The sequence below is a fragment of the Heteronotia binoei genome, unplaced genomic scaffold, assembly GCF_032191835.1.
Source record: "Heteronotia binoei isolate CCM8104 ecotype False Entrance Well unplaced genomic scaffold, APGP_CSIRO_Hbin_v1 ptg002242l, whole genome shotgun sequence".
In the NCBI taxonomy this organism is placed as follows: domain Eukaryota; kingdom Metazoa; phylum Chordata; class Lepidosauria; order Squamata; family Gekkonidae; genus Heteronotia; species Heteronotia binoei.
In genome coordinates this window covers 10,647-23,328 of record NW_026800605.1, presented here as the reverse complement: position 1 = coordinate 23,328, position 12,682 = coordinate 10,647, and the positions used below count along the sequence as shown (strand labels likewise).

Genomic DNA, 12,682 nt, shown 5'->3' with positions numbered 1-12,682 from the left:
CTTCTGACTTATGGCCAACCCTACGAATTTTTATTATGCACATGCTCATTTTTTTGTACACAGCCTAACACTGAAAAATCCAGCAAAATGTCTGAGAACTTTGTAAGAAGTAGACTACAACAAATAATTTATAAAACCTGCTTGGTACAAAAATACATTCAAGAGACTAGGGTATTTCTATTATCTGTTATGAAATATAATGAATATAAAATATGGTGTGTTTGTTTTACAAGCAGTTAACCAGGAAAATGAATAGCCACATTAGTTAATATTGATCCACTCTGAACTGAAATCACCAGTAATGGTTTGAGCTTTTAGAAGTGCCAAGGACAAAACAAAATCTAACATCTAATTGCTGGTCAAGGAATTTAAAAACCACATTTCAGAAAAAACTGGAAAATACTTTTTTCCATCCTAAACAGCTGAACTATAAATATTTTTCTCATGTACTCAAATAAGTTTCAGAGTTTACAGAGCGGCTGATAAGATTAATGCACAGCAATTATACAAATTGTTTATTAAACAGCAGGTGCATCAAAAATATATGACAAGCACTGACTCAAAAAGAAAAAGACCTTGTTGAATTGATAGTGAATAGGATACAGTTTGTGTACAGTTGTTTTCTAACACAGTACTGTTTTTTATACCAAACTCTTATTAATGTCATCAGTGGTTCTAGCTTTAAATTTGTTCTGTTCTTAAAGCTTCTGTTTTTATTTCTCTACCTTTAAAATTTGGTCTTGTTCACAGTCAGAATAATGTTGACATAATTTTTAGCAATAAATGATAATGATTTGGTTTTACTTCACCTTTCTCAATAATGTTTTCTGCAGATTTTGTAAACATTTTATAACTTAAACACTTAGGGTTTGGGATTTTAATATCAAATCACCTCTCAAACAGGAATTTTTAAGCTATCTAAAATCTCAATTGAAATTCAGAATACAGTTCACATGAAGGAATATGGAAAATCTACACATATGAATATTAATAAATGAATTATTACAAAGTAATGCACCCCCCGTCTTCTATTATGTAAAATAAGGAACTTGTCACAAATTTGTCTTGTCCAGTGGATAATTAAGGTGAACACATTTCCCATTTTTTCTGCTTCCCAGTGTCTTTTTCCCCCACTGTAGTTTGACAGCCAACATACTCCAGACTTTTCCTCAACTGTTACTGGACAAACAGAATACTGAAGGCCATTGCTATACAGCACACAGCAACATAAGGGCTCTTCCGTTCACCTGAAAAAAAAAAGACACAATACTGAATTACTGTCTTAGCTTTCACTGCATAAGCAAGTATACCTTTTGGAAATAAGTTCAAACAACATAAGGCTGGGAGATGAGAGAAAAAAATAAATGAAAAATACAAGCAACGTCATTGGGACACTCTTTGTTTCCTACTGGAAATACATGGTATGTAGACAATGTGCAAAATGTCAATTTCAACAATTTTTGCCTAAATGTGTTTCAGGGAAAGTTTTGGGAATAATCTCGTAATTAAGGTGGGGCCGGTTCGCACACTAGGCAAACTAGGCAGTTGCCTAGGGCACCAAACTGGGCTCCCCCCCCCCGGTGCCCATGACAAATGCCTAGTTTGCCTACCTCCCCATCCCCTGCTGCTGGCCCTCTCCCTTCCCTTGCCCTCTGCCCCCCACGATTAAAGAAGTGTGCTGAGGCTGGGCCCTACAAGCTTCGATGCAGCTGGCATCTGTTCCTTCTTTGAAGAGTGCGCTGGCTTTTCTCCCCCTCACTTCCAGTTCCGGAAAGGAGTGGGGAGAAGCCTTCTCCCTCCAGCACGCTCTTCAAAGAAGGATTAGATGCCAGCTGCATCAAAACTGGTAGTGCCCAGCCTCGGTGTGGCGCGCTTTGATGGGAGGGGGGACGCAACGGCACGTGGTGCTGCAATGCAGCATTGCAGAGGAAGGGAGGGCGGCAGCACAGGGCAGGGAACCTGCCTGGAGTGCCACGTGCCCTAGACCCAGTGCTGAATTTATATAAATGCTAAGTCTGTTTCATTAATGTGGGCACAAAGAATACTTTTTGGTCCATACCTAGGACATCTGCATCAGTGACTGAGAAGCTTAACAACATAAGGGAACTGACAGAGATGTACAGTTTACAAGATCTGGAAGACTGGTTTCTTGTCATGGCCTTGTGCATGCTCCTTTCTTTCTGTTTATCCACATACTATGAACAAATTGGTTTGCAGTTCTGGTTTCCAGGCAAATTATGACTTGGGCAGACTATAGTTTACCTGCTGTTCATGTAATATCTATGTGTAAAATAGCAGTGCTATTTTAATGGCAGGGAAGGGAGGGTGGTGGCGAGGGGCAGGAAAGGGAGAGCTTCCCTTCCCTCCTCTCCCTGCTGCTTTCCCCACCACTACCCTCCCTTCCTTCCCCACCATTAAAATAGTGCGCAGGGCTGGAGGCAGAAGCAGCCCCAGCCCCTGTGTTAGTTAGAGGTTCTGCGAAACTGCTGATCGGGGGCCCTTTAACTCCAGCGGGAGGCTGGAACTGCTTCTGCCCTTGCCTGCCAAATGCTCATGGAGTCAGCGGCAGCCCCCAGAACGATGGCAGAGGCCTTGGGGGCTGGTTGGGGCCTCCAGTCAGCCCAGAAGTCGGGGGGCTGTGCCCCCACAGCCCCATGCCCGTAGCTACGGGCCTTCCTCTCAGGCAGCTAAAATCAAAGATATATGTGCTATGGTAGTGGCATTTTTCAACTCTTTCTTATTAAAATGAAGGAAAAATCACATTTTAAAATTCCATTTTGGTCAAACAGTACAATTATATATGCCTTTTTATCTTTTATTTTATTCAGTGAGTAAAAGGTTTGATAGGAGAAAGTAAGACTGCATATATTTCAACTGCCCTAAAATTTCTATTTCCGGAAAAATAATTCCCTGTGGCTTTAAAATTTCTGGAAGTTTTACATTGCTACTCCTCTATCTGAGGAAGTGCGCTTGCACATGAAAGCTTATACCCAGAATAAAACTTAGTTGGTCTTAAAGGTGCCACTGGACTCTAACTTTGTTCTGCTGCTTTAGACCAATAAGGTTACCCACCTGAATCTATCTACTTCTGTGTCCCCTCTTCCCATACCTAGATGCAGCCTACTCCTTGCACAGAATAGTGCTATTTGCTGTCCTTGGCTACTAACGAATATGCATAGCCATGTTCTTCCTCAAGCAAGATAAAAGACGCGGCACATAACTGTAGTTGAATATGCTTTTCTGGTTAACATTTTAAAAAGCTAGGGGGAAAGGCCAAAACTATGTGAAGGAAATAAAATGGCTAAGGCTTCTGAATTGGTGGTGTGTTCCACTCAATATGCATATGCGTATCTTCTTACACACGCTGGCTGCCAATTTAAGAAATCTTTCCATAGAAAGAACTATTTCAGTGATGCTTCCCATAAGTAAGGTCATGACAATTACATTACAAGACATTGTCATCATCTGGCACACATTTAATTAAACTACAAATAGCTGTGTGAATTAATGTCTGCAATTTCACATCTGTTTAAAATTAATGTTGAGGAAGTTCGCCTCCTACAGCTTTACAGTTTTCATATGGCTTGATCTTTTCTGCTCTTAATTTTCTTGAAAGAGGCATTTATCATCCATTAGAATAAAATATCTGTTAGCACTACTTTGTGAATAGGCAGCAGCTTGTCCGTTTAGAAGCAGAAACATAAAGGCTATTTAAACAGAAGAGGCAGAGTTGCTTACTACACTAATGTGTATATGTGCTTATCTTTATACAAAGGGAACAAGAACAAAAATAGTTTATATGGGGGAAAAAGCACAAGTACGTTCTATTCACATGGCGCTATAACAAAGATTAAGCTTTGATCCACACACTGGATTTCTAGAAGTTTGGGATCTGCAAATACTTGCAGTCAATATTCTCTCCTCTAAGCTATGGAGTCTTGTGAGTGAAAATTCTACTTTGTGAGCTACTGGCATTAAAGTTGTGAACTACTGTGGAAATTGGCTTCCTCTGAGGTCATTTTTCCTGAGCTAAGAAAAAAAAATGTGGGAGCCAGAGGCTAGAAAACTGTGACCTAGCTCACACTAACTCAGCTAAAAGGGAACACTGCTTGCTGTTCATTGCTGTCATACATGGTTCTCCTCTCATCTATTTATTCTCACAGCAATCCTATGAGGAAGATTTGGTCAAGAGAGTGATTGGCCTAAGGTCACCAACTGAATTTCATGGCTGATTGAGGATCTGAAGTCAAATCTAAGTCTGACCTCAAATAACCATATCACAGTTCAAATGCATTGCATTCCTCATATCTACTATATTTACAGCTTGCTCTTACTCCAGGGAACTCAGAAAGGAACTATTGTAGTCCTTCCATTTTAAGAACATAAGAGAAGCCATGTCAGATCAGGCCAATGGCCCATCCAGTCCAACACTCTGTATCACACAGTGACCAAAATCCCCGTGCCATCAGGAGGTCCATCAGTGGGGCTAAAAGCCCTTACACTGTGCCCCCCCCCAAGCACCAAGAATACAGAGCATCAATGCCCTGGACAGAGAGTTCCAACAATACAATGTGGCTAGTAGCCACTGATGGACCTCTGCTCCATATGCTTATCCAATCCCCTCTTGAAGCTGTCCGTGTTTGTAGCTGCCACCACCTCCTGTGACAGTGAATTCCACATGTTAATCACCCTTTGGGTGAAGAAGTATTTCCTTTTATCAGTTCTAACCTGACTGCTCAGACTTTAAGCTTGCAACAGTCCTGGAGGACACTTAGGCTAAGAGACAGTGTCTAAAGACAATTTTATTGTGAAAATTTCTATTCGTTAATAACATACTACATATGGAATTTTTACTTTTATCTCCAGGGTTAGATTCAAATGACTACTTGTGGAATGGATATTTACTGCTTACACTTTCATATACCAGCCCTGTATGCCCTGTGCCTTCACCAACACTGCTCCTGAAAACTGGGGGCTTTTGGAAACAGTGTAGGATGTGATGGGGAGGGGTGGCTACAGTGGGGAAAGAGGCAATTGCCCCCTTTCTTGAATAAGCAAATGTATCATTTTATATGTGCAATGTATGAAGCTGGAATACAAATGAACATTATACCTTTTTGTGTGTGGTGGTACTCTCCAGTACTGACTACTAGCACCATTTAGGGGTCCTCCCAAGTCCTGATGGAGGAACTTGTGGAAAACAGCACAATTTTATATATGAGTCCCAGCACCCATCCCCTCCCTCCCCCCACATTTAAAAAAAAGCACAGGTAACATTAATAAAATTTCACTAAAAAGCCAATTTGGCTTTGGTAAACATCACAGCTTCAGAGAAGAGGGCAATGCTTTAAATGTTTTGAATAATACTGTTGATATCATATTTTCAGTAAATGCACTTAACTATAAAACTATATTTTTGAAAACGGGACAACACAATACAGACTTAACATATACTTACCAATTCTGGCACACTTCCAGAATATACCCAGTAATCTGAAAAGTTATTAAAAGAAATCAGAAAAAAACACAACAATCATATTATTGGAGATACAATTCAAATAAAGATTTACTGGTTGTAACTAAAATCCAAAGAGCTACTTTAGGCATGCCCAATGAAACTTTTTCTTTGAAAAGACCCCTTCCTCTTTATCCTACAAGTTTCTCTGAATATCCTAAGTCATAAAAACAGTTTCTTGTATAACAGGGGGAGGAGAGAACCTATTCTTTGAGGAGAACAAACCCCCAAAGGCCTCTGGCTATGTATCCATTTACATGCTTTTTGAAATTTGTCTTCAATCTCACAGATGATTGTTCCCCCTGATCCCATGCTGTCAATCAGCACACAGATCCCTGTTTCAATGAACAGCACGTTCCTACACAGAATGATACAGATGAAGAGAACTGTCTTAGCAAGAAATATTTGTGTGTTACTTGTATGTAATCGGCATGGCAAAGACTGGGTCCTGTGCCTCTTGCTGATTCAAGAGGCTCTTCCATCAGAGAAGGACTTTCTTGTACCAGCAGAAGACCCTTGTTTTAGAGAAATGTACAGAATGGATATGGAGGATTCCACTTGTGAAATGGCAAAAATCCATTCAGCTTAAGATGCTTACACGCCAAACAGCCAGAAAATGCCAACATTAGATACAGCACAATAGCACTATCCTTAACTACATACTCCATATAAGATAACAAAACTTCATATAAGATAGCATAACAGCAATACCCCATTTTTACAGCTATCTGCTGTCATAGTTTTTAAGTTTTATAAGTTGTATTTTATATTTTATAACTACTGTTGTAACCTGCCCTGAGCCCATTCATGGGAAAGGCAGGATAAAAGCCAAATTAATTAATTACATAAAAAGATCACACTTATGCAAAATGAGATATCTAGGAACACTAGCTTATGACCCTAAAATAGGTATAATTCAATTAAGAGTCATTTAATAGGGGGAAAACTATGTACCTTAAAGGCACAGTTTTAATAATCTGAAAAGCCTGTACAGTTTACAATAATATATATAGATTTTACAAACTCAAATCACCACAGCAAACAATTCAGTGTTCTAGTGCCTAAAGGGTAGGTATTGTTCTGTTTTGCTTATTGGTGTTTGAATCTTCTCAAGTACTGCTTTTTTTAATCTTGCACAACAACAAAAACAATTAACTTCTGTTCTGTGATGCAAAATGGCTGCTTGTGAGCACAGGCTATCAGTCTCCTTTTTATAAAGATGAAGAAATGTTGCTGGACTGATAAATGATTGAAATGTAGGTTTTCAATTATTTAAAAGATCTTGTTAAGATCTTGTATTAATGATCCCATCAGAAAAGGAAAAAAAATCCAGATGTAAATAAGCTACTTACATATATTCTGAAAAATTTACTAAGTGTTCACATACCCAGTTTGATTGTTATCCAGTAATTTGGGAGCCAAGGATCTTATGTATGCACAGGTACATATAAGGAGCAAGATTACTGTGAGTAGACTCTGAAAATTGAAGATTGCAGACTACAAGGGGGAAAAAATAACAAAACAGGAGTTATGGCTCAATCTTCATAAACTCTTCCTGCCCTACTTATTAGCCACTTAGTCCTTATCAGCGAAGAGAAAGATGTGCTTTTTTTTTTTATTCTAGAAGGCGGCTCTTTTGCCAAAGGATAGAGATAGGAGCAAGAAGTCTGCAGAGGCAGATAATCATCCATGACTGCAACAACAAGGTGGGGAAGTAGCACATATTTCTACTCCTCTTCCTTGAACTAGAGGAGGAACTCGGTGAAGCTATCCCTTCTCCTTCCAAGAGTTGCATTTTAATTTTTCCTACAAAAGTAAGTTATTGGATATAAGAGGTATACTTTTAAGCAACTTTGGGATGGGAGCTAAACCGAGAACCAACTCTGCTTCTACCTTCAGTTTTATCTTTTCAGAAGCACAGCTTTGTTAGAAGTTCTATTTCTTGCCTATAGCCAAGTATAACGTAGTATTGAAGAATGGAACACAATCTTTCAACTGGTTTTTAAATATATACACATTTGGAGAAGGAAGACTTCTTGCTTATAGTTTTTTAACTTAAAAGCTTACAGGCAGCTGCAGCACTTGGTTTACCAGAGGTACACTTTCAGAAAGAGTGATCTGATCTGAAAGTAAAACTAAATAATTCTAGAATAAAGAAACACAACTTTCATGTACATTTCTGTACTGTTATTTTTATGCCAATAAAGGCTGACTTGACTAGAAGAAAAGTGCTTATAGTTGAAATCTATATTTTAAACTGATGTAAGATAAAACTACCATGCATGTTTCTTAGATAGAAAGGTGGCTTAGATATGTGCTAACAGATAAATGATATCATGGATTTCTGTTATCTTGATCCTGGCCCCTGAAGTGTGGGACACAATTTTAGTTAGAAAGGCCACAAGCATGCTTCAGTAACATCCTTAAGGGTTAACACACAGCTAGGCCTGACTGATAACTGGGCATGTTTAGCCTGGAAAGGTGATATGATCATCTTCAAGTACATGATGGGCTGTCATATAGAGGAGGTTTTCTGTGGCCCCAGAAGGTAGGACTAGAACCAATGGGTTGAAATTAAATCAGAAAAGTTTCAAGCTCAACATTAGGAAGAGCTTCCTGACTGTTAGAGCGCTTCCTCAGTGGAACAGGCTTCCTCGGGAGGTGGTGACGTCTCCTTCCTTGGAGGTTTTTAAACAGAGGCTAGATAGCCGATAGCGATGAAGATTCTGTGAATTTAGGGGGAGATATTTGTGAATTTCCTGCATTGTGCAGGGGGTTGGATTAGCTGACCCAGGAGGTCCCCTCCAACTCTATGATACTATATGGAGAACAGCATGCATATTGAGAACATCATGTAAAGTGCCAGCTCTGGACTGGGGATTCCAGTTATCCAGGGCAGAAGGAGGTATAGTGGTGGGAGAAGGTCTTGGCATGGAAGGAAACAGAGATATGGACATGCTCGGTCCCCTTCCAACCTTTGTCACATCCCTTGAAACTTTGGTGGGAGGGCACAGGTTATATACTCCCCTTTAACACTGATGCTATGCAATGCCAGGTCTACCAAAAAGAATTCCAAGACTCTATAAGACTACCTTGTAGCTCAGTAAGTAGACCTGGCTTGTGTGACTGAGATCTGGGTTCAGGAAGGGGGAACAGTCACCCTGAAAGAGCTTGCTCCACCAGGTTTTTCGGTCTTGCATCAGTCTCGAACAAAGAGGGCAGGTGGCTTTGCTCATCCATGACGTTTTTTCCTTCCAACCACTCCCCATCCCAAAAATCACTGGAATTGAATGTGCTGGCCTGGTGTAGGAGTCAGAGGTGATTCTGGCCATCTGTGTGGTGTACCAATTGCCTAGCTCACCAGCGGATGGCCTTCTGAGCCTGCTGGAGATGGTGGCCAGGTGGGCTGTGGAGTTCCCATGGCTATTGATCTTGGGAGACTTCAATGTCCATGCAGACAAGCCTGCCACTTCTGTTCAGGCTATGGAAATTATGTCTTCCATGGCAGCACTGGGACTCAAAAAAATCATCTCGGACCACACACATCAGGCATGCCACACATTGGATTTGATCTTTAGTACGGGGTTGAATGTGGACTTAGCCTCAAAGGAAGATGTGCCTTGGTCAGACTATTTGGTTTTGAAGGCCTGGCTGGACATTTCTGCTCTTCCCTGTCTGGGTGACGAGCTGGTTTTTGCTTGCCTGTGGAAACTTATGGACCCTATTGGGTTCCAGAACACTCTGCAGGATCCACAGCCCTCCTTAAATGAGCTTGCCTGTGGAGACTTATGGACCCTATTGGGTTCCAGAACACTCTGCAGGATCTACAGCCCTCCTTAAATGAGCTGGTAGGGGACTGGAATTCCCATCTCACTGAAGCCATAAAAGAGATTGCGCCTCGATGTTCTCTGTGCTCCTGTGCAAAATCATCCTCCTGGTATACTGAGGAAATCCAGGGGATGAAACAGGAGCACCGACAACTAGACAGCGTACTTGTGACGAGACAGCTTGAACAACTCATAGGATGTTGGTGAAGTCTGGATGGTGATCTTGGGGGAATCCAAGGCAACAATCATGTGGATCCAAGAGGATTCGTAGCTCAAAACCAAGGTTTTGGTCCCTGCTGCTGCCATGATGCCACGGATCCATGATTTCTGTGGTGCAGACTCTGCCCATGGACATGATATGTGATCGGATGGTGGGCCTGGGGGATTCCAAAGCAGAAATCATGTGGATCCATGAGAATCCGTGGTTCAAAACCAAGTTTTTGGTCTCTGGGGCTGCCACAAAGCCGTGGATCTGATTTCTGTGGTGCAAGCGCTATCCATGGACATGATATGTGATTGGATAGTGAGGTTCGGGGGATCCGAAGCACAAATCATGTGGATCCATGAGGATCCGTGGTCCAAAACCAAGTTTTTGGTCCCTGGCGCTGCCATGAAGCCGTGGATCCACGATTTCTGTGGTGCAAACTCACATGATATGTGATTGGATGATGAGCTTGGGGGGATCGAAAGCAAAAATCATGAGGATCCATGAGGATCAGTGGTTCAAAACCGAGTTTTTGGTCTATGGTGCTGCAAAGAATCCGTGGATCTGATTTCTGTGGTGCAAGTTCTACCCATGGACATGATATGTGATCGGATGGAGGGCTTGGGGGTATCCAAAGCAGAAGGTTCATAACCAAGTTTTTGGTCCCTGGCAGAGCCACGAAGCCGTGGATCCATGATTTCTGTGGTGCAAAATCTGCCAATAAACATGATATGTGATTGGCTGGTGATCTTGGGGTGGCCTAAAGCAAAAATGAGGATCCATGAGGATCTGTGGTTTGGAAACATGTTTTTTTTCAGTGCTGTGGTGCCACAAATTCGTGGAGGCATGATTTTTATGGTGCTGCCTATAGTCTAAGAGAGGATCTACCTCATGATGGTGGTTTGATTTCATTTCACCATAAAAATCATATGAATTCATAAGGATCCGTGCTTTGGAATCCTGTTTTTGCACTGCTGAGGCGCCACGAATTCGTTGAGGCATGATTTTTGTAGTCCTGACTATAGTCTAAGACAGGATCTACAGAATAATACTGGTTTTATTTCATTTCAATGTAAAAATCATATGAATTCATGAAGATTCATGTAGATCCGACTTCTACTCAGACCCCAAAAAAGAAGTCTTAAAAACTCAAGAACAGCAGATTAGAAAGCAGCATGTAATAGCTGCTGGGAGAATATGTCAGTTGAGGACACGGCCATGGAAGGCTTCCTACAAGACTTCAGCCCTCAGGTGTCACACGCAGCGGAGAAATAATAAATAATAGGTGACATCCTCAGGAAAAGACATCACACCACAAGCCTACTGAAAACAAAGCGGAGTCTTGGGGCAGAGGTATTGCAGTCTTTTTGCATCAGAAGATGCCGTTTTCGTTTTGCCACAACAGATCAACGCGGCAATTAGGGAAAGCTATTAAATATTTTTGTTGCGGTTTTTAAGACTAGGCCGCTATTACGTTTCTATAAAGATCGGAGTGGGTGGGTGCAACAAGCAGCAAAGAAGGCGGGGCAGCACTGAACCCCGCGACCACCCACCCCATCCCATGCAGAACTCCGAATACAGAACCGAGAAGCGGACCAGCGAGAAAGAAAAATCACCCTCCTCCCTCACGGCCAACGCCACTCTTACCATAGTTACGAGCTGCCGCGAGCCACATCACACATCCGGCAGTAAAGAAGAAGGCGGGGATTTGGAAGAACCAGCACATTATACGCTTTTCATTGGCTGGGAAGGAGTTTCGGATTGGCTTAAGCGAAGTGTAAATGAATGCCTGATTGGATGATAAGGATGGGATGGTCCAAGCGTTGGTGGGACCCTGCAGGATTATAATTGGCTAAGGGGGAAAGAAGAGGGAGGGGCACAGCGTTTGTTTTTGCTCAAGGAAGTCGTGGGGTGAGGTTTCCACTACGGTGTGAGGTAGGAGAGTGAAGGCGTTGGAAAGGCTGGAGGTGATGTGTGGGATCGTGTTTGCGAGTGAGATTTCTTTTTGCTTTAGTAGCACGTGGTGAAGCCAAGAGAAGTTTCTCAGGGTGCTCCTTGAAAGGGTGTGTTTGCGGGCTCTTTATCTGGGCCGTCTTGTTCTACACACGAAGATAGCAGTGCTCCTCTCTGTTATGAACGTGAAGTTATTTTCGCTTCAGTGTTTCTTAGCTGCTTTGTAGTCCTAAACGCCAGCAGAGACTCTGTTCGTGGAATAATGCCTCCTGCCCTCTTCCTAGGTGGATTAGTAGGTGTGGAGATAACCCCCAGAAGGACTATTTTTAAAGTAGCTTTCAATTTAGAACATCGTTAATTTAGTTCTATGGGGTGGAAAATTCCTGTCGCTCAGGTTTTCTAACTAATAGTTGTCAACTTTAAAAAAATGTGTCCAGTGTCCAATTCTTTACTATTCATGTGGTGAAAGATTAAGACAAGAAGAGAGATTGGATTTATACCCCACCCTTTACCACCTGAAGCAGTCTCAAAGTGGCTTACAATCTTCCTTTCCCTTTTCCTCCTCACAACAGACACCCTGTGAGGTAGATGAAGCTGAGAGACCTCTTTGGAGAACTGCTCTTGCGCAGAACAGCTCTGAGAGAACTTGTATCAGGTGCATGTAAAGGAGTGGGGAATCAAACCCAGTTCTCCAAGATAAGAGTGTGTGCTCAACCACTATGCCAAACTGTAATAAGGGTTACATGTTATTATTTTTTGCTAACTATGGAAAAAGCTGTAAATTACTTGCTCTTCCTTGGTTCATTAACTGGAGTAAAAAAAAGTCTCAGGTTTATATGCATAGAAGAAAGCTTCTATAATACACTGGTTAGTGTGCTAGACTAGTACCACAGATACCTGAGCTCCAGTCCCCACACAACTGTCAACTCACTGGTCAGTTGCTCTAACCTACTTTGGTCATTTGCTCTATCCTACCTGACAGGGTTGTTGTTAGAATATAATGGAAGAGGTGAGAATTACCTGCTTTTTTAGCTCCCTAGAGGAAAGAAAAGATAAAATTGAATAGCTGACTAGAACATATATAAAATAAAAACTGGACCATTGCTCTCACAAAACTGTAAGAATTCCCTTGGTAGTCCAGTACAAAGATTGAACTTTGCTAGTACTCCAAGGAAAGGTGAC

At 41.6% G+C, this 12,682-nt stretch overlaps 1 protein-coding gene across 1 annotated transcript; it reads right to left on the bottom strand.

Moving 5' to 3' along the window:
- Nucleotides 1-500: 500 nt before the first annotated feature.
- LOC132565952 (protein kish-A) lies at nucleotides 501-11,365 on the bottom strand. The gene is made up of 4 exons (XM_060230567.1): nucleotides 11,195-11,365; nucleotides 6,903-7,012; nucleotides 5,459-5,493; nucleotides 501-1,247 (listed from the first exon to the last, which is right to left on the bottom strand). The coding sequence occupies exons 1-4, from the start codon at nucleotides 11,195-11,197 to the stop codon at nucleotides 1,177-1,179; spliced, it is 219 nt and encodes a 72-aa protein (XP_060086550.1). The 5' UTR covers nucleotides 11,198-11,365; the 3' UTR covers nucleotides 501-1,176.
- Nucleotides 11,366-12,682: the final 1,317 nt, after the last annotated feature.

What these genes read in the sequence shown, in the direction of transcription:
- LOC132565952 (XM_060230567.1), bottom strand. An exon ending in CTGGATAACAATCAAACTGG is followed by an intron (nt 5,494 to 6,902) that starts GTATGTGAACAC and finishes ATAACTTTTCAG; the next exon opens with ATTACTGGGTATATTCTGGA. An exon ending in CTGGAAGTGTGCCAGAATTG is followed by an intron (nt 1,248 to 5,458) that starts GTAAGTATATGT and finishes TTTTTTTTTCAG; the next exon opens with GTGAACGGAAGAGCCCTTAT.